The sequence below is a fragment of the Puntigrus tetrazona genome, chromosome 14 (assembly GCF_018831695.1).
Source record: "Puntigrus tetrazona isolate hp1 chromosome 14, ASM1883169v1, whole genome shotgun sequence".
Taxonomy (NCBI): domain Eukaryota; kingdom Metazoa; phylum Chordata; class Actinopteri; order Cypriniformes; family Cyprinidae; genus Puntigrus; species Puntigrus tetrazona.
This window is the reverse complement of record NC_056712.1, coordinates 16680871-16708276: the sequence shown is the minus strand read 5'-3', so window position 1 is coordinate 16708276 and position 27406 is coordinate 16680871. Positions and strand designations below refer to the sequence as shown.

General features: G+C 37.5%; 2 protein-coding genes across 6 annotated transcripts in view; both read left to right on the top strand.

The window, feature by feature from the left end:
- Positions 1-6145: 6145 nt before the first annotated feature.
- Positions 6146-21564, top strand: fam149a (family with sequence similarity 149 member A). Of its 2 annotated transcripts, none has more exons than XM_043256852.1 (15): positions 6146-6619; positions 10354-10446; positions 10561-10693; positions 11698-11840; positions 12326-12454; positions 14041-14208; positions 14717-14901; positions 15484-15626; positions 15700-15794; positions 15965-16144; positions 17967-18000; positions 19142-19270; positions 19636-19714; positions 20211-20360; positions 20740-21564. In XM_043256852.1, exons 1-15 carry the CDS (start codon positions 6423-6425, stop codon positions 20814-20816), a joined length of 1935 nt encoding a protein of 644 aa, XP_043112787.1. In that variant the 5' UTR covers positions 6146-6422; the 3' UTR covers positions 20817-21564. The 2 variants fall into 2 exon arrangements, with proteins under 2 accessions (XP_043112787.1, XP_043112786.1); XM_043256851.1 differs by having other exon boundaries at positions 6147-6619; positions 17967-18090.
- A 156-nt stretch (positions 21565-21720) lies between these two features.
- The window catches only part of LOC122357457 (cytochrome P450 4V2), a 61359-nt gene continuing 55673 nt past the window's right edge, over positions 21721-27406 (top strand). For 3 of the 4 annotated variants that reach the window (XM_043256856.1, XM_043256854.1, XM_043256855.1), the window contains exons 1-11: positions 21721-22044; positions 22123-22235; positions 22329-22414; positions 23238-23428; positions 23573-23642; positions 23729-23855; positions 23936-24106; positions 24174-24276; positions 24450-24584; positions 25004-25183; positions 26425-26612. In XM_043256856.1, coding sequence (XP_043112791.1) covers positions 21852-22044; positions 22123-22235; positions 22329-22414; positions 23238-23428; positions 23573-23642; positions 23729-23855; positions 23936-24106; positions 24174-24276; positions 24450-24584; positions 25004-25183; positions 26425-26588 — 1533 coding nt within the window. In that variant the 5' untranslated portion in view covers positions 21721-21851 and the 3' untranslated portion in view covers positions 26589-26612. Of the gene's footprint in view, positions 22045-22122; positions 22236-22328; positions 22415-23237; positions 23429-23572; positions 23643-23728; positions 23856-23935; positions 24107-24173; positions 24277-24449; positions 24585-25003; positions 25184-26424; positions 27250-27406 lie in introns of those variants that run through there. The other variant, XM_043256853.1, reaches the window with a different exon arrangement.

Here is a 27406-nt window from a genome sequence, read left to right as displayed (position 1 = left end):
AATAGCTATTGGAAAAAGGAACTGAGAGCAGAGAAAAATGGACATCCCATTTATTTCCTCTACACCCTTAGGCCTGAAACGTACACCTGGGATTTTGTGGGAACTAATATTGCCCCCTACTGGTAGTCTATACGTAGCAGACATTAAAAAAAGACTAGTCTAGCTCCACAACGAAAACATTTCTTCATGTCTTTTGTTATCCTGCGGTCTCTTTCCTCATAATGAAATAATTTCACTCAAATTAATATTTGATATATCTGATTTATTTCGCAACTAACCCACCAAGACCAAGTATTTATTACAGCAAGTCAGCAAAATAAAAACCCTTCAGCTTGATGCAAGCCCCCTCGGCAGTCCTGATCACCCTTTAGTGGTTCAGTTTGCGTTAATAGCCTGCTGACTGTTAGTTTTTATCTCACTTTGAGGTTCACTCTCACTGAAGGACTAAGTTGACCCTGGGGAAATTCAGTTTTTATGACCTCATTTTTAAGCCCGAGCTGAATCTAATAACCTCACGCCTATAAAAATGCTATTATGTGCCTGCATTGTACATCTTGTCGGTGGATGATTAAAAAAAAAAACAATGTAATGACAGCGGTGCCATCCAACTGACATAAATTACTCAATACAGTAGTCGGTAGGTGTGGAATAACAAGACTTTGTGACGGCGAAACTTCCCAGAGGATGCTTTAGGAATTTCGAATCGATCTTGTAGTTCTTTTGTGCATCTTCCTCAGGAGGATAACCCTCACGAACACGACCCTGATGCTAAAGCGACTGACACCGGCTTATCAGCTGACATATTTAGCAGAGCTCCTTCCATTGTTCTTGAGATGGTGTAATGAATAAAGGTTTCCTCATCAGGGTGTAAGAAATTACCCCCTTCCCCCTTCAACAGAGCTCTGTGATTGCTAGGGGAGCTCCAGAAGGATAGTTTTACCTGCGGACAGAGCTTCCTCTGTCCACCTTTTAGAGGCTTCCGTGTTGCTCTTCCTTTGTTGCTCTGCTCACACACCCACCCGGGCTGTAATTAGAATCTGGCCCTACACAATGACTCGAGAAAGGTGAAGGACTCGTCTGGAGCCACAGGCTGGGAAAAGCAGGTCATACCTGCCTACACACCTATACACAATGCCGACAAACCCCACCAAGGCCCGGAGTTTACAGGAAACTAAAACCGGCGAAATCTCCTGTAACCCAATGCCGAGCGCTTCTTGGGTTTCACTGACACGTTGCTGCTGCACATACCACCGAGTTGTAGCTTTCTTTATAGACAATTCAATTCAACAATCGCTGAATTACAGATGAGCGCGAAACATGGGCCTCTCATTAAAGAATCGCCTTGAAAGTGAGTCTGTTTCCGAAGGATCAGTCCTATCATACGTCAGAAGAAAAAGTAAGAAGATAGAATGCGAGAACATCAAAATAAATACATTTAAGCATCTACTACACATGAATGTGTTTTTTGGTGAGGTATTTTTCAGTGCTGTCAAAGCAAAAGTAAAAAATGCTAATGCATTCTTCCCCTCCTAATTTACCTAATTTTCTGTCTGGAGGTGGATGTAATATAAGGGTAAATCAACACAGCCGGTCTGATTGATCAGGTTATTGGATCGCTGTTCGGTCTGATCAGTTATGTCCTGTTGTGAACCAAAACCTGTGTACTATCAGGTCTGTGCTCAACCGGCGCTTGCCGGGAGAGAAATGATTTTTAGCGCTGGCTAACAAAAAATTAGCATAGCGATGAAAAGTGAAAAGAAACTATATCGACGTATTGAAAAATAAATAAAAGTTACAAAATGCACAACAAAATTTATAAAGCTTTAAATAAAGTGAAATTAAAATGGGGGGAAATACTAAAAATCTCAAAACGATCAATCGCGCAAGCGCTAAACTTTTCTGTTAAAATTAAAAAAGTGAAAATGTTTTGTCCAGAAATTCCCCATGGCTGATTATAGCATGCAGTGTCTCCGATCATCACAACTGTAGAGTTAGTGTTAGCGATACAGTGATGTTATGCTGCCCTATGACAGTAACCTCCGGCTGACTTTGTTAGTAGCAGGGTCCTGGCACCAGACTTGTGGCCTGGTCTTAGGGGCTAAAAGCCGGCTCATCTGAGTGTCAGAGGCCTAGAAATACACCCTGCAAAGGTTGCCTGACTTTGTCACCTCCTAGACATTTAATACAAAGATGTTTCCCGGTTATCAGGGAAACTTACTGTGTAACTAAATAGGTCATTAATCTTCTAATATAGGACCGTCTGAACCAACATCAAAGACATTTGCATTTAAACGTAATTATTTATCTACTCTTTATTATCTTAGATTTGGAAAAGAATAAAAAAAAAATCGTCAGTTAAATGTATCACAAAGATCTCATCTTATGACCCTCTGTTCGGTTTTAGATATCGTTCAGCGGTTTCCAAAGTCTCAAAACGATGTATCAAAAAGCATTTAAGACTGAAAATAATGCCAAGAGTGGACATGATGTTATGTAACTATATCCGTGTACTTTGTTATGGAGTTTGCTGTCAACAAGGATTAAACATCAATGTTCCACGTCGTTGCATGTCTTTCCAGAAGGCAACAAGCCTCGTAAGCTGTTTAAAGAGCTTGAAGCTGAGAGGGAAACTGGGATACATGCAGTATCTCTATAATAAAGAACCTGTCCCATTAACTCGAGCAACTTGTGTACATTCATGTTACTACATTGCTATATAATCTCTTACAATGGAAATATCGCAATAACATTAGCATACGATAAGCATCTTCTCTCCCTTTTAATAGCATAAAGCAAAAAAAAGGCACGTTACCTTTAAATGAAGGCATTTTGGCTCCGCTTGGCAGTGGTGCTGGATGCGTTTCACGGTTCTTTCACAGGCAGAAGCGCAAGCTCATTGATAAGCTCACCGGCCTCCGCGTCCTCCACACCAGAGATCATATCATCACCCAGCTGTTATCCAAAACACGTATGTCATTCAGTTCTTGTTTCAGTCCAGACTCCGGGTCCTCTTCTATAGAGCCTGCTGTCCTGTTCAAATCCCCTGCCTGTGATCTTTTCTTTCCTCTCAGATGCTTTGTGTTTAAGCGTTCACAGGTTGATGACGGACCTGCTCCGCGTTGGGTTTACATCCTCCAAGCATACACACACGTGCACGCTGCTTTCAGCGAAGGAAAGAGCTTTCTTTGTGTCTCACGTTTTACAAATACTATAAGCTGTCTGAGCTTAGCGCGTAAGTGGACCAATCAGAGCTCAGAGGCTATGGAGGAGGCTGGGTAATAGGCATTAAATCAAAGCAGATGGGAATGACTGAATATATAGGGACAGGTTGTTAGTGCTGCCGGTGAGCTCCTCAGCGGCTCTGGGCGGCAGTAATCCATTTTACCCAGGCCTTTGCTTTGGACACTTTTGCATAAATACCTGCTCTATTATCCTGCAAGGTTATTTCTGGTGCCGCGTGTTTTTGTTTCAAAGACCTGGACAAGGTGACTTACACAGTGTTTTGCAGCTTGTTGGTTTAACTGGGGGTAAAGAATGGTATACCCTGATTGTAAAAGTATAGCAGTGATTTACTATAGTAGAGAGAGAGAGAGAGAAAAAGAGGGAAGGAAAGAATGGAAGAAGGCTGAATAAATGGTTCTTAAAAAGATATCTAATGAGAATTATAGATAGCAAGTTATTTTAGCATATTATGTTGTGTTTTATGCAGGCTTTTTGTTGGACGTTTACAGTACATTATCTATATCAAAGTATTTACAATACTGATTTGTATATATATACATATATATATGTGTGTGTGTGTGTGTGTGTGTGTGTGTGTGTGTGTGTGTATGTATATAAAATAAATAAATAATTAAGCAGCACGACCGTTGTCAACATTGATAATAATAAGAAATGGTTTTTGAGCATGAAATTTATAAATTACTATTACTAAGAGACAGCATTTATTTGATTAATTGTTATATTAATACATTTTAATAATATAATATCTCTTTTTAAATATATTTTCAGATGTATTTTATTTATGTGATTGCAAAGCTGAGTAACATGATATTTAAAAAAATATTCTAATATGCAAAGTTGATGCTCAAAAAACATTTCTTATTATTCTCAATGCTGACAACAGATGTGCTGCTTATTCATTTATTTAAAACCATTATATTATTTTCCAGTATTTAATTTAAAATTATTAAAATTTTTAATTTGAAAAATTTTATTGAAAAATCTATTGTCATCTATTGTTTTTATCTATTTAAATCATCCTTGCTAAATAAAATAATTGATTTCTTTACCAAAAAATAAAATAAAATCGTTCTTATCCCGGACTGTTGCACCGTAGTCTATATATAATATGGGAACATGTTGTTTAAATATATATTTCTACAGTATAAGTGTCAGTTTTTCAAAATTGAGATTTATACATAATCTGAAAGCTGAATAAAAAAAAATTTTGTTGAGAAAAGGGCAATTTTTGGCCAAGATACAACTACTACTAAAAAAATTTAAATATTGAGAATATCACCTTGTTGTCCAAATGAAGTTTTAGCAATGCATATTACTAATCAAAACCGAAGTTAAATATGCATGTGCTACCTATGACTGGTTTTGTGATCCAGGGTCACATATGACGTTTATTAACATAGGCTACAATACATCTTAAACTACTCTGCAGCACGCTTAAGTACATTCAATCCATTTAAAAACCTGCTATTTATGTCGTCACTACCAAAACATTTAAGGATGGAAAGCGAATCCACCAGGTCCGAGTGGGCTTTAGACATTCCTCCTCTGGCTACTGAAAAGTCTTAACAAAGACGTAAAGCCGGCCTGGCGGCACGTTAAGGAAAGGGACAGCGTGAATGGAGGGTGACCGGGGGGCTTGAGTTATGAGTATATCACTTTCAACATGACCTTTCAGTACCTCTCATCGCTGGCCCTCCCAAGACGACGCCAGCTATTCATCTCTCCACCTCCTAGGATTCACAGCCCCCGACCTGATGACCCTGACCACACAGTATCCTCTTGCACTATTTATACGCACTTTTCATAAATAAACTTGCCACTGAAGCACCATAAGCACATGAGCTCAGTGATGGCCCTCAAAGGAGCTGAATCTGAGGATCGGTGATTTCAAACTGATTTTTCCACAGAGAAACAAACGACAATCAAAACAGTTCTGATTGACCGAACGGCTTATTTTGCGTCCATTTTTATTGTTTTTGTCCCATTAATACGTTTTTTGATTGCTAAAGTCAGAAATATGGATTATCGCTCTTTCATAAGATCCAGGCTGATTTTTGTACAGTACAGTACATATAGTTTTTATCTGTGACATGTCCCCTTTTCTCAAAACCAATTTACACAGAAGCCAAACTAATGAAACAAATCCCTAGAGGCACTACGGCATATTAGTTAAATAACCACTGCACTATATTTAGGCATATGCCTAAATTTTTGACCTTACTAATTAATTTTTTTTGCTACTGAAGTCCTGGTTCCATATATCATAAATATGTAAAAATGAAAAACATTTTGATGATGTGAGTGGAGCTATGGGTAAACCTAAATGTAACGCTGGTATTTGCTGTTGTGTGGCTCCCTCTAGTGTTCTTCATGCGAAATGCAACTATCTGATCCTATTCTTGCTGTATGTTTGCATCCGTTATAGCCTAATTATTATGATATAATATGTGATCATAACGATATATTTGGGGGGAGAGACACTTATATGACATTAGTAGCTTATTTCTCTTTTTCTCTATTTTCCCAGAGCAGAGCTTAAGTGTCTTGGACCGCACCAATCACACTGTTTGTTCAGTTTAGTAGTTTTTATGACATTATTATATAATGCATAATACATCATTGCAGCATACGTTAACGTGTAACGCTAAATGTAACCTAAATATATATTTATATAACCTACATTTATACTTCAAATTTAATTTAGTGAAACCTTTAGGCTAAAAAAAATTAGGTATACATGCTATTTTTGTTAAGAAAAATAACAAAAAAAAAACAATAATTGCAGTTTTTAATGTTTTGTTTAAGTATCGTTCTGAACGAATTCTGACCGAAAGCGCTAGAACGGAAAACTGTTGCCATGGTTACTCCTCTACTTTCGTTAGTTAGCATAGCCTGTTTTAGTTTCCTGACTTTAACTTTTTTTGCGCGCAAGTGGTAATTTAAACGATGCTTTTGTCGTTTGCATACCTACATACACTCTCGTGTACGCGCAAAAACAACAGATACTCAACTCTGAGAACCCCTCAGCCTAGTGCGTTGACTTCCGCTGAGGGGAGCAGCTAATTAGCCTCCCCAGAATTTGCACCGTGGCTGTCAGTGTTAATGGCAGACAGTAACAGTGTCCCGTTCGTGAGTGACAGCTCGCCACCCGCTCTGTCTGTCGCCGGTCACGTTCATTAATGCAGGTCACCGTAGAGCGCATCGAGCCGAGCGGCGGCTCTACCGGAGCGAAGTTCCAGCATGGCTTTCCTGACAGGCGTTATCGCTGCGGCTTCAACAAGTCTCTGCTAGACTCCGGACGAACACTTCAATGGAAGACGACAGGAAGAGCTCAGGACAGTATGAGTCCGGTTCGAGAGAGAGATGACAGCTTCAAGTAAGCGTCTTATCTTTCTCTTCGTGCGAGACCCTGGAGTTTTAAAAGCTGTTGATTATCTTGTTATTTAAATGTGTGCTTCTTGGGAATTTCTGTCTGTGCAAGAAGTTTGCTACACACGCACTTGAGGAATAAGGGACGACACCGTTAGGCTATTTTAGTGCACAGTTGGCTAAATAAAAAAAACTTAAAATAGCCTACAGTCAAAACTGTGTTCTTTTGTGGCACGACCTTCAATATTTAATTGAATGTGCTCAGTACTTGATAACTAATTAATACAAGACTAATGTCATAGAATCAGGGTATAGTCTTTCCTTTGGCACGAGCATATCTAATTGCTCAATCTACACCAGCATTTAGTTACGACTGAAGTCCCTCACTAGAGCTGATCTTTGAAAATTGTTGAAGGCAAAAGTGTGGCTTTCCTTTGATGCAGACACACACCTTTCTCTTTCTTTCTTTCTTTCTTTCTTTCTTTCTTTCTTTCTTTCTTTCTTTCTTTCTTTCTTTCTTTCTTTCTTTCTTTCTTGTGTGTGTTTGTTTGTTTGGATGACAGTATCCTTAATATATATCCAATAGGCTACTGTACATGACAGCTCGTGTTAAAGAATCTGACTTAACTCAAAACATCAGACTTTAGAAAAATTACTAAAACATCAAAATCAAAACAAGTGCGTTAGGTAAATCTTTTGATAGACACTATTTGTTTTCCCCACCCAAACGGATACCATGAAGTTTTTTGTTTCAAACAAGGCACCAATTTCAAAATTATAAATTGCAAAGATGGATGGATGGATTGATTGATTCACATGCATAGTTATATACACTAAACTAAATGTTTATATACTACTTGATATTACTTTAAACAAGATAACTCCTTTAACCAATCAGGTTTAATGTTATTTGAACCCTGGAATGGTGTAAAATGTGACAGGCTTGTACTGAATGAAATCACTGTCCCGTTGTACTTGCTGCTAAAAGGCAGACAAGAGAAAGAATCCATGTCAGTCAGCTAAGGCTTTCTGCTGCCATGCTGGTCATGCATGTTTCATTAGGCCCTGGCGGGCAACCCGCTGAAATTATTTGCTGTTTGCTCTGTCAGAGAAACCTGAGCTGCTACCGATGCTGGCTTCCTTGTGACCCCTGCCAACCGTTGAAGCCCTCACCCGCTGCTAATTAGTTTTCCCCTTTCTCTGCGTTACGTCTTCTGTAGCCGTGGTGTCAGTTTGTGCTCCTGTGTGCACAGAGAGGTCTTAATATCTCCTATATTTATTAAAGTTTAAAAGAAATAGCTATAGGCCTACTTGACATGGAGTGCTTTTTGGGAGTGGACATGCCCCATCTAAAATCATTTCAGTTTTCGTATAAATACAGCATTGCTGCAATATAGGTTGTGTACCGTTTTCTGTTTTATACTGCTAAACAGATTTTCAGGAATTTAGCATTATATCACTTAGTGAGAAGGTGACATAAAGTCTAAACAGCTGATTAAAATAATAACCAACAAGTGCAAGCACACCCAACTCCAGACCATCAATAAATGTCTTGTGAAGTTAAAAGCTGCTTGTTTATAAGAAACAACTCCATCATTGAAGCGTTTTAAATTTAAACCATTGCTTTTTGGCATTATGAATAACAACGCTTCCTCCAGAGAAAAGATGAATCCCTTGTTGTCATCTTCTATCGAAGCCCACCTATATATTTCTACATGCTTGGTCTGTGCGCGTTCCTTTCTTGAATTTGACGAGATGATTTATTTTTTCACCGGAGCAAGTAATAATACAAGCAGAGCACTCATATTATAGCGTCTCATATCATAGCTATCATATCACGTCTCGATGGATTTTACAGGCTTGCAGCGTTTTGCTTCACAAGATGTTAACTGATGGTCTGGAGTGGATTGCTTGTGGATTATTGTGATATTTATTATCTTCATCAGCCGTTTTGGCTCTCATTCTGATGGCACCCGTCCACTGCAGAGGATCCATTGGTGAGCAAGTGATGTAATGCTAAATTTCTCCAAATCTGTTCTGATGAAGAAACTCATCTTCATCTTGGATGGCCTGAGGGTAAGCATATTTTCTGTTATGCTTGAAAGAGCTTCTCTAAAATTACTTTTGCTTGTGCAACCTAAACCTGCTGTTGTCAGGTTTATAGTTATATTTGTTTTTCGATATCTGCTGGATGTTCTGAAAAAAAAGCCAACTTAGAAACATTTCTGTTTCTAAATGTTTATTCTGAGATGTTTAAAAAGACTCCTGGGATGGATGGTAAGGTGTGCGCACCTGTGAGTCATCCAGGGGAGGGTGGGGACTTTCAGACCTGAGCTGTGTCACTGTAGCGTGTCCAAACACTCCCTTGATGGAGCTGAAGGAACAGATCCGAGCCACCTCTGCTCAGGGCGGGGGGAAGAGGAGCACACTCACGCTGATCCTGCAGAGAAGTTGCATACTTTTAAGTGCTTATCTGTCGGTCTGAATGTCTTACCTTTACGTTTTTTGGACTGGGTACCATACAAACCTAGAGGAATACTTTTCCCATGCACTGTGCATTGGGTTTTGGGTGGGCCCCATCTTTGGCCACCCTACCTCCTGTGCTCTCGCACTACCCAAACAGCTACAGGGCAGCCTGCCATGGCAGACATGCTGGACTCATTGTAGTTGGGTAAGTTATTTGTGAAGTTATGGGCATTTCTGAAGGAGTTTTTAAGTAACAACCACAGATCGTCATAATATTATGCATTATTAGAAGTTTGATTGTTTTTTTTGCATTAGCAAGGTCACTAATTAAGCAAGTTTTATATTTGATAACTCCCTTGTAATTATCACTGATGTGACATCTTGCTGTTATTTGGGTTTGAAAGATCAAAGTGAAGTACAGTACACTGAAAAAAAATATCAATTTAATTTACAATGTTTTTTAAAGGTAAGTGGTTGCAATTAATTTATTTTTTGCTACATTTAAATAAAAATAGGTAGAATGTATATTTTTTAAATGAAATGTAGCTCAAATTCATTGTTTGCAACCACTTATCTTACTTTTTTTTTGCATAATTAGTTTTCAGTGTAAATCCATTAAAAAAAATTGGCATGATTATTTTTGTGGGTTATAACAAGCACATACTGTATTTTACTCACAGATCTTAATAAATACAGATTCTGAGAACTAATGAATCTTAAAAGACCAAAGAAACCTTTAATTATAAAACAATTTGAAAATAAATTATAGTTTTACTGTGTAAAAATTTACAGATAAAGCTTCTTGTTGTCATGGCGATAAATGTGACACTCCAACTCTGTATATTGTACTTTGATCTTGTACTGTCTAAATTATTCATGACATAATTGTTAGATAGATTAGAGGCAGTTTGAGACAAAGAGTGAAAGCTTGGAGACGACAGCATTATGTGACCCCCTGATACTTGTAGATGGATATGTTTTTCATAGCAAAGTTATTACAGTAGGCTTGATTAGTACATTTTAGATGGTCCTGCTTTGGGAAAAATAAATTTTATGCACGTTACATGTAGCCTTCAAATTAATACAAGGTTATAAAAACTGCATGCATATTAATTCTAAAATTATTCTGTATTTTAAAATAGCTTTAAATGAAGTTAAACAGGTTATGCTTTTTATGTTTCATCAGTGTATTTGAATGCATCGCTGCAGCTTGTGTTCTGTGCACAGCATTAATGGAGATTTTTGTAATTTTTATTCCCTTGTATTATGCATTAGGAAAAAGCTGCTCAACGAACCTGACAAAAGCAATAGCTCAGTGCCTGCCCCATTCACCAGAAGTGTCACCAGGGTCCCAAACAGTGGTCTCAGGTAACGCAATCATTATTTTCATTTTAGAATACTCAGACCTTATTTTAAGGTGACCTCTGAAAGTAGAAAATGGTCCTCAGAGTGATATGAATGGCTCATTTTTTTCATTGGTAGTGTCTCGTCATGTGGTCAATCCTCTGCTGGTGGCACTACCCCTGTGAGTCACCTCCCCTCCCGCTCCGGCAGCCCAGGCACTGGCCCCGGTCTCTCCACAGAGCACAGCTCCATCTGCTCCTGGAGATATGACGTAATGTTTAATAGCCTTTCCATCAAAACTGGTCTGAATTTTAGCATCGGTCTCAGAGTTTAATTCATGAATTGTTAAGTTTAGGTTCAAAAGAACTAAGACATGGCCGTACTCTAAAGGAAGCGGAATAGTAAAGGGAATTGAAATAACTATATTTACATACATGTATTGCACAACTGTAATTACATGTAATAACTATTTACATATTATTTGTATGATTTATATCAAACATGCTCACATGCAAAAGACCAGAGAGCCATGTAAAATATATGTGTATACATATATGCATATATTTTACATTGCTCTCTGGTCATATTTATATATATTTATATTTGTGTGTGTGTGTGTGACGATGGTCTACAAAACCATAAGGGTAAATTGTATGTGTATGTATCATCTGAAAGCTGAATAAATAAGCTTTCCACTGATATATGGTTTATTAGGATAGGACTATATTTGAAAAATATTTTAGGTACAGCTAGAGAAAAATCAGGAATTTGAGGGTGAAAAAAATTGCCTTTAAAGTTGTCAAAATGAAATTCTTTTGGTATATTTACAGTAGAAAATTTACATGGAACATGAATATTTTTGGCATAAAAGAAAAATTATATTTTGTCCCATACAATTTGTTTTTGACCCACACTATTAGTTTTTGGCTATAAATATATATATATATATATATATATATATATATATATATATATATATATATATATATATATATATATACACACACACACACACACACACCAGACATAACACTGCTTTTGTGGCCCAGGGTCACATATAGACAAACACACCCACCCACCTAAAGAGGGATTGCAATTTATTATAATTAATATGCACTTGATAACTAACACTAGATCAATAAGAGACAATTGTTCTGTTTATAATTCTTTAAGTCTCAGTTTCCTGTTTTTAGTCCATGTGTCTAACAGTTTCAAACATTTCATTAGATGCTATGGGATTATTGTGGTATATTGTTTGGCTTGGCTTGCGTGCAGGAGTTCGAGCGGGCGAATACACAACGTGTGCGTCAGCTCTTTAACTCTGTGGATGAGCTGCTGTACGAGGGGAGAGTCAGCAGCCGCTTGGAGTCCCTGCAGGAGGAGTGTGAGGAGTGGAACGGACACACCCCTCATCTCAGGTACTGCTCCTTAGTGAGAAAAGTTTGACTGTTCTGTGACTTAAAGGGTTAGGTAAATATAGAATTTCAAAATTCAGAAGATTCAAAAGTTCTATTCATCATATAATCACAGGGAAGAAAATTATCACTGTTTCCACAAAGATTTTGAGCAGTTTTCCGCACTTAGAGGGTGGAGAAATACAACTTAATCAATGTTAACATACTGTATTTTGAGCTGTGGTATAAAAGCACTATCACACATCGCTGTTGTCGCTTGTTACTCACAGAAACTGCCCAAGGCATCGTCGATAGCTATAATGTAACGTTCACAAATTAGAAACAGAGAAATTCTTCCCAAGTTTTGTATTGCTTTACTTCCCCTTTAAATAAAAAATCAGCAAGTTCAATAATTGAAATAGCACTGAAAAGCAATATTCGAATAATTTCTAAAGCTTGCGCAATTCGGCCAAATGATGCTTTCTTTTTGTGCTTCCTCCCTTCACTAGAATTTTAGGGAATCAGCTGGAGCCTCCCAAACAGGAAGGTGTTCAATACATCTGCAGACGAGAGTCCAGTGCCAGAACCTCCTTCTTCTCCACACCCAGCTGTCTGGACAAAAGAGAAAACCATAGCGAGTAAGCCCCTTAATAACACATAATTAACTAAATTAATTGGTGGCATTTTAATTTGACTCTCCACTTTAGAGATTCTACTAAAAGTAAGTAACTTTGCAACTACATGGAAACTAGCAGTCATTAGAGTATTAGTAGACTGTCTGCTTATCTATCTTCTCACCATAAACCTACCCTAACAGTTTAGTCTGAGGGGCAGTAGACATGTAGTTGCAAATTAATGAGAATTAGTTGACAATTAATGTAATGTAATGTAATTGACAATTAACAAATAAACATAGATTAGATTTACTGTTAATGCAAATGTAAGCTAATAACTGATTAGTTGCTTTGTTTTAAGGATATAGCAGCTCATTTGGGATATTATCAGCTCTTTCATTATTTAAACTGTATAAAAGGTTTTCTCACTGAAAATGGAATTAAAATTGTGATATATATATATATGTGGCTCCATTTAATAGTTGTTCGGTGAGAGTTAAAGAGCCCTCTTGAGTCTCCATTTAGTGCACCGAGCGGTCTTTCTGGCTGAGGGCCAGCGCAGATGGCTCGAAAAGGCCTGTAAAACTTCTCAGGGAAGAACAGAAACCTCAGACTTTTATTTTGCAGCAACTCCATTTGATACCTCTTTTGTATTAAATTCTTTTAAAGAACATTATTATAATGTCTACTTTTCAAAGGTTTACAGTCAAGGTTTTTATAGTATAGTATTGCAAGTTCTTTTGAACTTTCTATTCATCAAAGATTTATGAAAAATGTATAACAGTTCTACAAAAATATTAAGCACCAAACTGCCTTCAACAAATTCAGCATATTTGGCGAAACTTCTTACTTCTTAAAGTCTTACCATCTTCAAACTTTTTAAATATAATATAATATAGCTTATTTTTATGCCTGTTATTAACATATTGGCTGTTTATTCTTATATAGCACATATTCTGCATGACCATATTCTACATCTCTAGCCATGCCCAATACCTAAACTTAACCACTAATTATTAATAAACAGAAAATTAAGAGTTCATAAAAGTCACAGTTCCATTTTTGTTAAAATCAAATACTGGACCTTAAAATAAAGTGTGACCTATCACACGATACAATACAATTAAATATAATACCATTTTTAGGTATATATGTAGATTTTAGGAAGAGTTGCAAATTCAAGATAAACTATGTTCTTCTACAATTTCTTGTCATTACGTACAATTTATCACAGTGTTCTGTTTATCGTTGGAATTACTCCTGAACTTTTTAAGGTCAGTCTTATCTTACAAAAAATGTTTGGGGTGCTTTATCTCTTGATTAATGGGCTGACGCTATTGATTGGTTCCTGGGCTTAGCTCTTTTTTTTGCTTGACTGCACTTATCTATTGTTTTGAAATATGCACTGAAGCCTATCATACATTATACATTTGATATAACACATAAAATCAACCCTCAAGGAGGAGGCCTCTCACCTGATTAAAAATATGCAATATGTTATGGAGACGCAGCACTGAACATGTCCACAGGCGATGCATTTATCAGTCTGGCCTGGCTGTGGTGAGATTTTGCTTTGTCCCTCATATCTCTCTTTCTCCCTCTGCCTGCAGGCTGTATGTAGCAGGCCGCAGTCTGGCCCCGGGCCTTTGGTGTGAGCAGTCTGTCCGGGGCTCCAGCTCTCCTCTTTATGAGCACTCACTGGACCTCACGGAGGAAGAGGAGGTGTATGAAGCAGAGGGCAGCATTGAGGAGTTTTTAGCTTATGATGGAAAAGAAATGTACGTTACAAGTTATCCTTTATTCAGTCTGAAATAGACGAAAATAGCCTTTGCTTTTCATTAAAGGGCAGAAGCTTGCACACCTGTATATTGTCATAAAAATACATCGTAAAAGTGTATAGTACATTCCATAATACTAAAAACACATATGACAAAATTCTCATATAAAACTAAATGCATGAATGCCATGATATTTACATTTTATTTTGGAAAAAAATAATAATAATCTGTGAGTAAACACATCCAAATAACTGGATATTTGAGTCACTGTGATATATAGTAGTAGTCATTGTGACAACTAGCCCCAGTCTACCTTACTATTGATTTCCATTTAATCAAATTTCTTTGCATTTCAGTAGATATTTAGTAACAAGTCATCTAAAGTCTGCAAGTGCTATGCTGCCTCATTGCTTCCTGTTTTCTGCAGTTTTATTAACCATAAATGGACTGTTAATCGTGTGCAAAAGGGAATATTTTGTTGTCACTTGCATAATTCTTTTGACTGTAGGGAAGAGGAGGAAGTGGATCAGAGGAAGTCTTCATCCGTGGCCCCCAGGGGTGGGGTCCCCCCGGTATCCCCTCACGCATGCATCCGTGACGCAGTTGCAGATGAGTTGTTTGATGACATATGGAGGGAGGTGGTGGGTCTTTTGGAGGAGCTCTTACACAAGTACTGGGAGAAACAGCTCCCGGGTGTGTATTACTGAATATCTAAGACAGCAAAATTAGCCAAAAGCACATGTTTGATAAGTGAAGAACAAAGTTTTGTAAAAATTGGAGCTGGTAAAATGTAATGCTTTTAAGTCTGCATTTATTTGACCAAATATGCAGTAAAACAGTAATGTTGTGAAACATTTGTTCTATTTTAATATATTATCAAATTTTATTTATTCCTGTGGTGGCAAAACTGAATTTTCAGCATCTTTAATTGCTGCATTTAATATCATTTGTTGAACAGTTGAGCTGTTTAATATTTTTGTGGAAACACTTTCTTCTTCAGTTTAAATAGGAAATACATCAGCACAGGACAATTGCCTTTTTGCATAGCATTTCAAATGGGTGTAAGCTTATACATATATTTAAAAAAAATGAATGATGTAAACTCAACAATGAAATGGAGCTTGAGATATCAGCATGACCTGTACAGTACTGGTCTCTGTTTGTGCTACTCTATGGCATTTTGGAGTAATAAAATATAATTCACTTGCAAATCTGCCAGAACTTAAGTGCACTGTTAGTGATTTCTCTAAATCCCTAATATTCTCTTGGCATTAGATGGAACAACACAGAGGAGAACATTGGAGAGCTCCAGTCAAGCGCCTTCATCTCAGCTCCCTGTTAAAGGTCATCATCTTCTGTTGTCCAGGGGGTCCAGCAGCAGAACCACATTCCTGTCCACATGCAGCAATAATGTACAGGTGAGAACTTACTAAAACATGTCCTGATTGTTACTTTGTCTTAATATTATTAATGCGTCATTTCTTCTGTCAGGACTCAAGTGCCTACAAGATTAATTTAAATGGTGTTATGACAATCCAAGCAAAGCCTCTGCAACAGAGACATCAGGGATTTAGTGAGAGAGCGCTGTAAGTATTTTGGACTTTCTAAAGTTAATATCTAACCCTACAAAAATGCCATTTCTATTTTTCTTCGACAGTTTAATAAGGAGCAGAATTAACCAATATATTAATCGCAGATAAAACAGTATGAAAACAAATGAAGATCTTCAACTTGATCTGTCTTGGCTCCTCTTAAGGTATGACCCAGATGATGGAGCGAGTGTGTTGATGTGTGTGAAGACCCAGGCTCTGAGAGGGTCCGGTATACTCGTACAGAAACCCGCGGCCCAGCGCAGACTGCCCAGACTCAGCGGCAGGGTTCGGATGTACCACAACCTAACGGCGAATGGAAGCCAGATCTTACGAGGAACTAGACTGTGAGCTGTAACTTTGAAAACATGTTTAAAAAGTTTAAAGGGTCGTTCCAAACACATATGACTTCCTTTCTTTTGTGAAACACAAACGGAAAGGTTTAAAATAAAAGAGCACAATAGATGCGTTAGGAAAGTAGTCCACGTGAATTTTGCATAATGGTTCAAGTTTGTATAGCCATATGATAACTTTGTGTATCAGTATTCGTTAATAATATTGACATTCAGCCTAGTTTTTCCTCCCTAGTTGGCACTATCATGAAAGTTTAAAAGAAGTAGTGATGTCTGATTCATTTCACAGTTTTTTCGCTTTTATTTATAAAACGCTTTATACAATATAGAGTTCAAAGCAGCTTCACAGTAATAAATAAGAAAATAATATCATTCATGTTTTAAAGTCCTTAAATTATGAAAAACATAAAAATTTTAACTGTAAAGCAGCTCTCAAAAGATAATAATGTCAATATTTAGCATGGTTTAGTTCACTGACAGTGTTAATGTTGCAAAGCTCATTAGTTCTGAACAGGGGCTTTACTTTTATCACACACTCACAAAGGCTGCTTTTATTTTTATATTATTTTTTAATACTTTTTTGGATATTAATGGATATAAACCATCTTTACCTGCAGTACAGAGTCGTTCACAAGCTGTGCGTGCAGGAAAGAGCTGCTTTGTGGTTGACAAATGGTTGGCATTTGCAAGCACAATGGATTGTAAGTAAATATCCGACCTCAGTCAGCTCCTGTTTTGTTTTTGGTCTTGTAAAATATCCCATTACTATTCTGGTGTAAAAAAGCTGCTACAAATGATCCAGAGCATGGTTGAACTGTCTGAATGAATCAGAAACCATTTCAGATATGCGTTTGACCAAGCAGATCAAAATAGTAATTCATTCATGAATAAGGCATCACTATTTCTGATCCTAAACAGCAGATGGAAACCACATATAATGATTGCTAAAATATCATTTTCAGTAAAATGACAAATTGTATGTCAATCCCACTGACACATAAGGACTGATCCTTAATGTTTTACTGGTTCAGTAACAGTGTTAATGTTGCAGATTTCATTATTTACTAAACAAATATGGTGCAGCTGTAAAACTGCTCTATAGAGGACGATTGTTATTATCCAGTTCAGTTCAACAAATTGTGAATAAATTGTTCCTTTTGAGTCAAATATATTCTGTTGAATCAGTTCGTAGTTCAACTATGTAGTCTAAATAATTTGTTAAAAATCAAACAGATTCACTTTTTAAGTTCAACTCCCTGGATGGAAGAATTCATATGCATAATTTATGATTTTCATATGGATTTAGAATGTAATGCACAACGTATGGGCTGCTTTTATAAAACGTTTGTAGCATTCTTTTTGAAGCTCGAAAGCTCTGGTACCCATTAATTGTAGCTGCATAGCGTGTAATTTCGTTTTATGTGTTCCTCTGAGAATGTGTTTTGGGTGAACTATACCTCTGCATGCAACATTTTATATCTTTAGTTTTACATGTAGAGGTTCTGTTGCAGCAACTCCTTTATGCATGATGCAATTTTTTCAGAATATGTGGCTGCAGATTATTCAATGCAGGGTCTACTGGGGTCCCGTTAGAACAGGCCAAGGCCTTCTTTTGAAATGCAGGCTTCTTTTAAAAGCGCTTGTTAAATTGGTCCCTCAAGCTGCATCGCACCTTATTAATTGTAACACTTTTAACCTTGTCATCACTTGGAAAAATCACAGAAGTAGCCTTGAGCTCCTGCAGGGTATCAGGCATGGGTAAACACGCAGAATGTTAATTAGAGTAAGTATGTGTTCTTGGGTTTGTTTCTCGCAGATCGACTGTGAATGAAAGCCTGCCCTCTCCACCGGTGAGTGCTGTTCAGAGCCACAGGCTTCCTCAGATACACTCTGAATCTCAAGAGCAAGAATACTATGCACCCATTTCCAAGCTTGTGCAGGTAACAAGCCAGGCCAGTGTCTCTGTGGCCTGCAGACTATTGATCTGCCTTATCTGAAGATATTTGTTCTACTTCCTCGCAACATTGATTTTTTTTTTTTTACGCATACATGCAGTACATTTCTGTGTTAAATAAATTATTATTTACAGTCAGCAAGGATGCATTTTACACAATTTAAAAAATGATACTTTTTTAATCTTTTTTTTGGTAATGTATCATGGTTTCCACAAAATATTAAGCAGCACAGCTGTATTAAGAATTGATACTAATAAGAAGAAATGTTGTTCGCAGTAAATCTGCGTATTAATAGTAGTATATATATATATATATGCATGAATCATATTTCACAAACACAATCTGTTGGATTTAACATTTGCCACTACCTTATATTAGCTATATGTGATAAAGTCTATCTCAACCTTGTCCTTAACACCTTTAGCGAAATCAAATATATTAGCATTGACCAGCCATCGTATGATTTTTTTAAAATCTGAAAAAACAGGCAATACGCCAGAAGCGGTTCTATTATTTCATAGATGTACATTTATTAATTTGTTAACTGTTAACAGGGATTGTAGTGCTTAAATATTTGCAAAAAATTTATTATCTAATATGAATTGCATTTTAATTTATTTGACATTGTTGAAAACTATCTGAAACCTTTCAGCAGAGCAGCTGCTTTTAGTTTCGGACAGAACTTAAGTGTAAATCCACGAGCAGAAAGGTGTTTCAGCATCCCACAAAAGAAAAGCTACCTGGACTTTGATCTCTGTAAACAGAGATAGCAGCATTTTTTTTTTCAATGGGTGAAAGGGGCATACTGCCTCCATGGTCTGGTTGATGTGACACTGAAAACAGTAAACATGGTCACCCTTTGCCCTTTTAAAGAAAATTCAAAATATCCCAAAAAAAAACCAACAACAACTATATTTTAATTGGAAGAAATATTTTTTTAACAATTCTGTTTAATTAAAGATGGTTGGCTATTCAGTCTGCATTGATTTAGTTTGGCTTCACAATCAAAGCTGTAATCTTTCTCTGTATTTCTTAGCTCAGAGGAAGGATCCTAAGAGGCGGCTCCACCAGTGTCATGCATGCAGTAAACAACCTCCCACCTCTGAGAGAGCCCACCCTGATGCTGGAGTCTCTGTCTCGGCCCAATACTACTCACACATTCAGAGTAAATCTACCCTGCGATTATGATTACAGTACAGCAGTGTAGAGCGAAACAGCATACATTGCGGATGACAAAACATATATTAAACAGAAGTCTTGACGACGTACATGTACGGTCATTGTACATAGGATTAGTCATTGTGATATCAGATGTTATGCAGTTATAGCTATAGGTAACCAGCAGTTTAATGCAGAACAAAACCAAATACCAAAACTGCATTTCTATACAGCTTTGCAGAAACATGACACCACCCCTAACAAGGAAGTGATATAGATACTTTCCTGCTGTGGTAACAGTGCTTGAAATAGGAGGTAAATACAGAGGAGGCTATTGTTAGATGCAACTCATACCATGTTTTTGTTCAACAGTCCGACACTCCAATGAAAAGGTCCTTCACACCTATGGATTTTGCATGTAACATGAGGACTAGTCGAGGACTTGTCAAAGGTGGGTTACGTTTACTAAGTAGGTGCCTGATCTGGCCAGTGGAAGGAGGAACAACACAAACTTACAGCACCATGCATTTGCCTTCTACAGTTTCATGTCTGAAAAATTTCATATGTGACCTTGGACCATAAAACTTGAGTGTCTTAAAGGAACACTCCACTTTTAAAAAAAATGCCATTTTCCAACTCCCCTGGAGTTAAACAGTTGAGTTTTACTGTTTTTAAAAATATTCAGCTGATCTCCGGGTCTGGGCGGTGGCGCTTTTAACTGTAGCTTAGCATAGACGATTAGCATCGTACTCAAAAATCACCAAAGATTTTCCAGGCCATATCGGCACTTTTTTTGAAAATAAGTGCCGTGTTCCTTTAAGTCACTTTTAGCAATAGCCAGAAAATCGGTGGATCGTTTATTTGTTCAACTTATTTATTCAAACTAGATTTTGACAAAATATAAGAAAAATAAAACGTAATGTAGGCTTTTTCTGTATGTCCCTTAGGTGAGAGCACACCTATGGGTGTGACAGGCTTCAGTATGGGCATCACCAGCTCTACAGCTAGTGGGTTTTTGGAGTGTGTCACACCCAGCAGGAGACGTCTACCCTGCGCTGACGGGGATGGAGGAAACATGCCCCTTATTGGCTCTATGGGTCAGTGTGCTACTGCTTATTATTTTTAATTCAATACAGAAACAACAGTTTATTAGTGAGTGTCACATAGTTTAAATCTATTGCCTTTTGTTTATGTTTACTCAATATACAACTTTAAGGCCTCAGCTAATTAACTCTGCAGTCTATACTCTATAGACAGCATAGAATCAACAAATGAATGATCTAGAAAAATAAGCAATGACAAAGGGGCTTTAATTAAAAGGAATATTTGAGTTCTTTGTGAGAATTGTTTTATTTATTTAGCTTTTGGGACACTGGAGATTAATTAACACATTCAATAAAGCATGGTCCTGGTAGAGAAAATAATGAAAATATTTTATCGAGTCTGAGTAAATCATCAAATACCATCTGCTTTCAGGTAGCCAGAATCATCGGAAACAGCTGAGCCGGTTTCCAGTGCATGTGAGGAAGAAATTTCAACCTGTCATGCCATAGCAGGGGAGTTCTTTTTGTAATTAAACAAAAGAGCTTAATTAGCAAGACATTATGAATACAATAGACTGATATGGACTGTCATAATTTCAGCTGATTGGGATTTGCTGTATGGTTTGTTACCTGATGTCGTGCCTTCAGTTTATGGACTTGACATATTTTCACATTGACCTCAACATCTGGAGCAAACAGCACTAATGGCCTCCCTGCTTTTTCTTTTTTAAAATGATGAAAAATGAATGCCAAATGTTTTTTAAATTAATGCAATCATGTAAAATAGAATATTTATTTGTTCATACTGCTTAAACTGATGTCTGCGGCCAACAGGTTGATTAAAAAAAACAAACAATAGCCTAATTATTTTTATTTTTCATTGATATCAATTGTCCCAAACTGTTTGGTGCAGCAAAATTTTACTGACACTTTTATCTGCTTGGTGGAGTCATTTGCAATAAAATTGTTATATAATTTGGCAAAGGGTCAGTGATAGTGATAATCAGAGAATATAAGACATTTGTTCCCTGAATGCCTTTCTAAGTTATTTTCTCATTTATGCTCACTTTCACCAATAATATTGGTAATATTGATATTTTCACACTAATATCATGCTTTGATGAAGTAAGAGATGACTATAATAAAGTACGTTGGCCATTCAGGGTAAAAGGTGCTTTTTTATCTTTAACAAAAGACTTGGCAGAGCTCTTCCATGGTAGAAAGACGGCTGAATCTGTGCCAGTAAACCACAAGAAATACAAGAGCACACGTACAAGCCACAAAAAGCCACCAGTAATATGCCAGATCATTATCTATTGCTGCATTACGACTGTTGTCTGTTAATGTTTTAGCTAGAAGCACTTACTCACAGATAACCTGCATGCGTCCCAGTTATATATGATAACACCATTTGATCAGCCTGAGGCGTTTTTTTCTCTCTCTGTTTGTACTAAGTGAGTGAAACAGTTAAGTCTGAAGTTCACGGTGAAGCAGCCTGCGTGCTTCTTTCAGAGCGTTAGCTGCGGCCAGCTTCATCCAAACAAAATGGGCGTCCTTTTTGGATTGTACGTCTTGGGGATTATATTCACAGCCGTTCTTTTACTTCTGTTGGCATCTACTACATATCATCCACTTAAAAATTATATAGGAAAATGGAACGAAATGAGACTAATTCCAGGAATGCCAGGCGCTTATCCAATCATTGGCAATGCACTGCAGTTTAAAGCCAATGCAGGCGGTAAGGGACAGTGTTCTTTTTAACATCAGTTAATGATAATTTAACACTGCAAAATAATAAAGCGTGTCTCTGTTCAAGATTTTTTCAACCAGATTATTGAGGGCACAAATGAAAACAGACACCTTCCTCTAGCAAAGGTGTGGGTCGGCCCAGTCCCCTTTCTGGTCTTGTATCATGCAGAGAATATTGAGGTGCCTGTTACTGAAATTTTTATCTTTTTTATTAACTGCATAATTTTCATCACAGTTGCCAGTTCATTGTCAAACCTATGTTTTTGCCGTCAGGCGGTCCTCAGCAACTCGAGACACCTTGACAAGTCATTCTCGTACAGGTTCCTGCACCCCTGGCTCGGCACAGGCCTGCTCACCAGGTACAACGGGTTGACCGCTATTTTTGTGAATATTATACGCTGCTTTCTTTCTTTTTACTATTCTTTTGCAGTCTGTTATAATGCTTACTGTTAATATGTGATTGGTAGATGTATTATGGAAAATAAAATAAATTCAGTTAAAGAGCTTCTTTCGTCTTTATATATATTAATAATATATATTAATAATTTATTATTTCAGTACTTTCTTAGGGTATTTCAATTTATGCACTTAAAGTGTGAATTTTTATTAGTTAATTCACATGGATTTGCGTCTTACTAATCAAAATTTACATTTAGGTAAATTACAGGTACAGTAGGAAATCTACAGAATATCTTCATAGAACATGATCTTTACTTAATATCCTAAAGATTTTTTGGCTATAGCTAAAAATATCACCATGCAACTTAAGACTTGTTTTGTGGTTCAGGGTCATATATGTCATTATGGTTATTATGGTTATATCTTTTAAGCGTTTGAGTGAATTTAAAAAAAAATTGTGCTGCTGTCTCGTATGTAAAAAGCTGCAATCATGTCCTTCAAAACATTTAAAGTCAAACTCAACTTTGTTTCACATATGGCAGAGGCCCACCTGCCAAACTGGCAGATCTCATATCTCATATTCCTGCATCAAGCACTGCAAACAAAGTCTGTCAAAAGCACAGTAGTGTATAATCAGCCACACTGGACACAAGGTCACTGGCCATCTGTCCAAACGCAGCAGAGTCCAGAAATTGAAAATAAAGTGTTCTCCATGTTCACTTTACAGTGTTAAAGCTTTGTTGAGGTCACAAACTTGACCCTTCCCAACTGTTCTTTCCACAGCACAGGGGAGAAGTGGCGTAACCGGCGTAAAATGCTGACCCCAACCTTCCACTTCTCTATTCTCTCCGACTTCCTGGAAGTGATGAATGAACAAACAGATATTTTGATTAAAAAGATGCAGAAGCACATAGATGGAGAGTCATTCAACTGCTTCAGCCACATAACATTATGTGCTTTGGATATCATTTGCGGTACAGTGCATTCAATATTTCCATATATAGTGGGAAAGCGCAATTCAAAGTTTTGCTGTTTGCATACTGCTTATGCATGCTAATCTTACGCTTATTGTTTAGTTAATAAATATTAATTACACATTATATTTTTGTCTACAACAGAAACCGCAATGGGAAAGAATATCTATGCTCAGAGTAATTCGGACTCTGAGTATGTGCAAAGTGTCTATAAGTAAGTAGAATATTTCGATGTTAGAGCATAGGGAATGCATATGTTGTTCTCTCTAAGAACGGACAGTGTTTGTATTCCTCTTGCAGGATGAGTGACATCATTAGCAAGAGACAGAGAGCACCATGGCTGTGGCCAGACTGGCTCTACAGCAAGTTAGAGGAAGGAAAAGAACATTCCAGAAGACTGAAGGTTCTCCATTCCTTCACTGCAAGTGTGAGTGATCATCTTTATTTAAAGGGTGAATTAATACCACTGAGATGTGCTGATATGTACTGATTTCTTTGTGTTTTCAGGTCATCAAGGAGAGAGCAAAGTTCACAAACTCTGAACCTGACAGTGACTCTGACCAGGGGCCTAGGAAAAGACAGGCCTTCCTAGATATGCTGTTGAAAACTACTTATGAGGATGGACAGAATTTGAGTCATGAAGACATTCAGGAGGAAGTGGACACCTTCATGTTTGAGGTACAAATAAAACTACAAACAAAAACTCTGCGAAGAGAATTGTTTAAAGAATCGTTTTCTTTGTCAGGGTCATGATACCACAGCGGCTTCAATGAACTGGGCTTTACATCTGATTGGTTCCCATCCTGAGGTCCAGAAGGCAGTGCAGGCAGAACTACAGGAAGTGTTCGGTAAATAGGTCTTTCTCACGTACGTCATTGAGCGTAATGCTTACCATGTGTTCTTCATAAAGCAATTTGTTCTGTTCTGGAGTAGTCGAGAGAGCATCTGGATGCTTGTGAATGTTTTCTGACAACCTCATTTACTGTAGAGTTGAGCTGTGTCTCTGCGTTCTGATTGGCAGGTTCGTCGGCCCGCCACGTGGGGGTGGAGGACCTGAAAAAGCTGCGCTACCTGGAGTGTGTCATCAAGGAGAGTCTGCGGATCTTCCCCTCCGTGCCTCTGTTTGCACGCAGCATCTGCGAGCCCTGTCACATCAGTAGGTGGCAGCAGTTTGTCACCTTGCCAAACACTCCCAGATCAAAGATCTGCACTTTTTGATGCCACTCTCATTATTTGCACCTCAGCATAACAGCAGATGTCACGGCTTCTATTTCCATCTCCCATTGTCAAATATGAAGCAGCCGGAGTGTTTATTTCTACTCTGAGCTAAGATTTTGTCACACCAAGGCGGCTGGATGGAAAACAGCAACTTTTTAGGATGGAAAGTGTTGCAAAACACAATAAATGCATCCATTTGTTAATTATTTATTAAAGCTTTATTCAGTCTTCTACACCGCTGTATAGTTTGGTGTGTGCTAAACCAAATGTAGAGGTGCAGTGTCCTGAACAATTGTTAAAAAAAATGTGACATGTATATCATAATTGAAAGACTGTTGTTGTGTTGCCTGGTTGCAGATGGCTTTAAGGTCCCAAAAGGAGTGAATGCTGTTATCATACCATATGCTCTTCACCGGGACCCGCGCTACTTCCCAGAACCTGAGGAATTTAGACCGGAAAGGTTCCTGCCAGAGAACAGCAAAGGGAGGCATCCATATGCATACATCCCTTTCTCTGCGGGGCCAAGAAACTGCATCGGTAAGAATATGAACAGAATGATAACAAAAACAACTTTTTTGGTATATAATTGACTTCTAATAGAAATTATTATGCTAAATTCTCTACATAATAACATGAATTATTGTAAAAAGGAACCCCTTTCTGTTTTGGTGTTGATGGGGGAGTACATGAGCCTTTTTGATGGGGTTGTGGTGGGACAGGTCTAAATCTGTATAAGTTTTATAATTTTATGAAATAAGCGTAATTAATTAGGAATCACACTACAATATACAGTGGTTGCATTTAAGTATTTTTCCTTAAAAATAATAAACTCACTAGACATTTATTTGGGAATCATACTCGATTTAGACATTACTGGAAATTAGTCACTGATTGAGCATGATATTTCTGACCCACTAAAAAGAACAGACTCATTTGCTCTGTAAACAAACTATACATGTTAAGCCTGTGTCCCAAAGTTCCAATTTTATATGTGTGTATATACTGCATATATATAAATATATATTATTTTATGAAACCAATTCTTGGTTCCCAACCCTAGTCATATAACATCCTCAGAGTTCATCAGGGGTGTAGACATCTGTTTCTGGAGGGCCATCATGTTATCCCTAATTAAACACAACAGCTAGTCATCTATTTTTTATTTTTTACTCTCGCTAGAAACTAATAGGCAAGTGTTTTTGTGCTGGTTGTAGCTAAAATCTGCAGGATTAAATACACAGAATGCATTTTTCCCCACATTCTTTTTCTATGAAAACACGCTAGATGGATGTGTTTGAAGGCTGAGCTCACGTTCCAAAACTTCCATGCTCAAGTTAAAAAGAAGTTCAACTTTTTAAAAATCAAGAATGTTTATAGTGTGGTTTTTCTTCCTAGTATAATTTATCCAAGAGTCAATCTGCTTATTTAGCATGGATACTTAGAAGATAGATGCAGTGTACTTATCCTCCCTTTGGGACTCTGTCCCACCTCTGAATAAAACAGATTGTTTCACAGCGAGTGGGGCTCGCAGGTTCAGGTCGCTGGCCACACAATAGAAGAAGCTTCTAACGAAACTGAACGAGAGCCACATACCTTTGGAAATGTATTATATCAATATTCGACTTCTCTCCAACTGGCTTCCAGGAACGAAAGCTCCAAATAAGAGCATTTGTAGAAATTTACTTCATGAACTTCCCCCCTCTCTTAGTGTTGTTGCCGTTCTGAGAACTTATTCTCTCTTTCTCATTTTCTCTTTGTCTGTGCGTCTGTGGCTCCAGGCCAGCGCTTCGCCATGATGGAGGAGAAGGTAGTTCTTGCTACGATCTTGCGTCACTTTGACGTAGAGGCATGTCAGAGCCGTGAGGAACTGCGACCTCTGGGGGAACTCATTCTGCGTCCCGAGAAGGGCATTTGGATCAAACTACAAAGAAGAACCAAATAACTCTCGCCACCATTAAAACTTAAGGTAGCCTTAGTCCTCAAATCACTGACGTGCTAAAGAGTCATGCCGCTATGAGCAAACTTAAACACATTTTTTGCATATTCTGTGCTGATTTTATGGGAACTTGCGTAGAACAATGGAAAATGGAGAGCTGAGAGTATCAGACTTGTATCAGTAGCTCAAGGCATAATCAAATTAGTCAAAATATTATATAAATGAACACCCAAGGGGAGGCAGAAGTTTGTGAATGACAGGCATTCAGAACTTCATGGAGTTCAGAGTCCATGTGGAGTTAGTTATAAGTTAGAAATAGTGTACAGTCAGCCGCTCGATAGCACAAAATAAGCCAAGATAGTTCATTGAATCGGTTCATTGACAACCCTGACACAGCTACTTTCAGCTAAATGTACATAATATATTGATTTGAGTTTAAATTATTTTATCATGAGAGTAGTAAGAGACAGCTAGCAAAGTAAATGCAATAACTATAAATTATTCAGTCTAGCGATCATTAAATAAATATGTTTAACCACAGAATGACTTACCTATGTATTGAAAACAAATGTGTAGATATTTCATACGTCTAAAACTTTAATTCTTTGTGTGTTTTTTTCTGTTTTGCTGCATGCATGACCAATAAACATAAAAAAATTATATTTCATTAAGTTTACACTTAAATACTAAGCTTGCACACTTTAACTTGGCCCCATACTGCTTTCTTTTGATTTGATTGTACAAAATTGATCATTTGGCATTAAAGCCCTCAAGACTCTCCATTATTAGTCAGCTCGTATCACTGGATGAAAAAAAAAATTGGC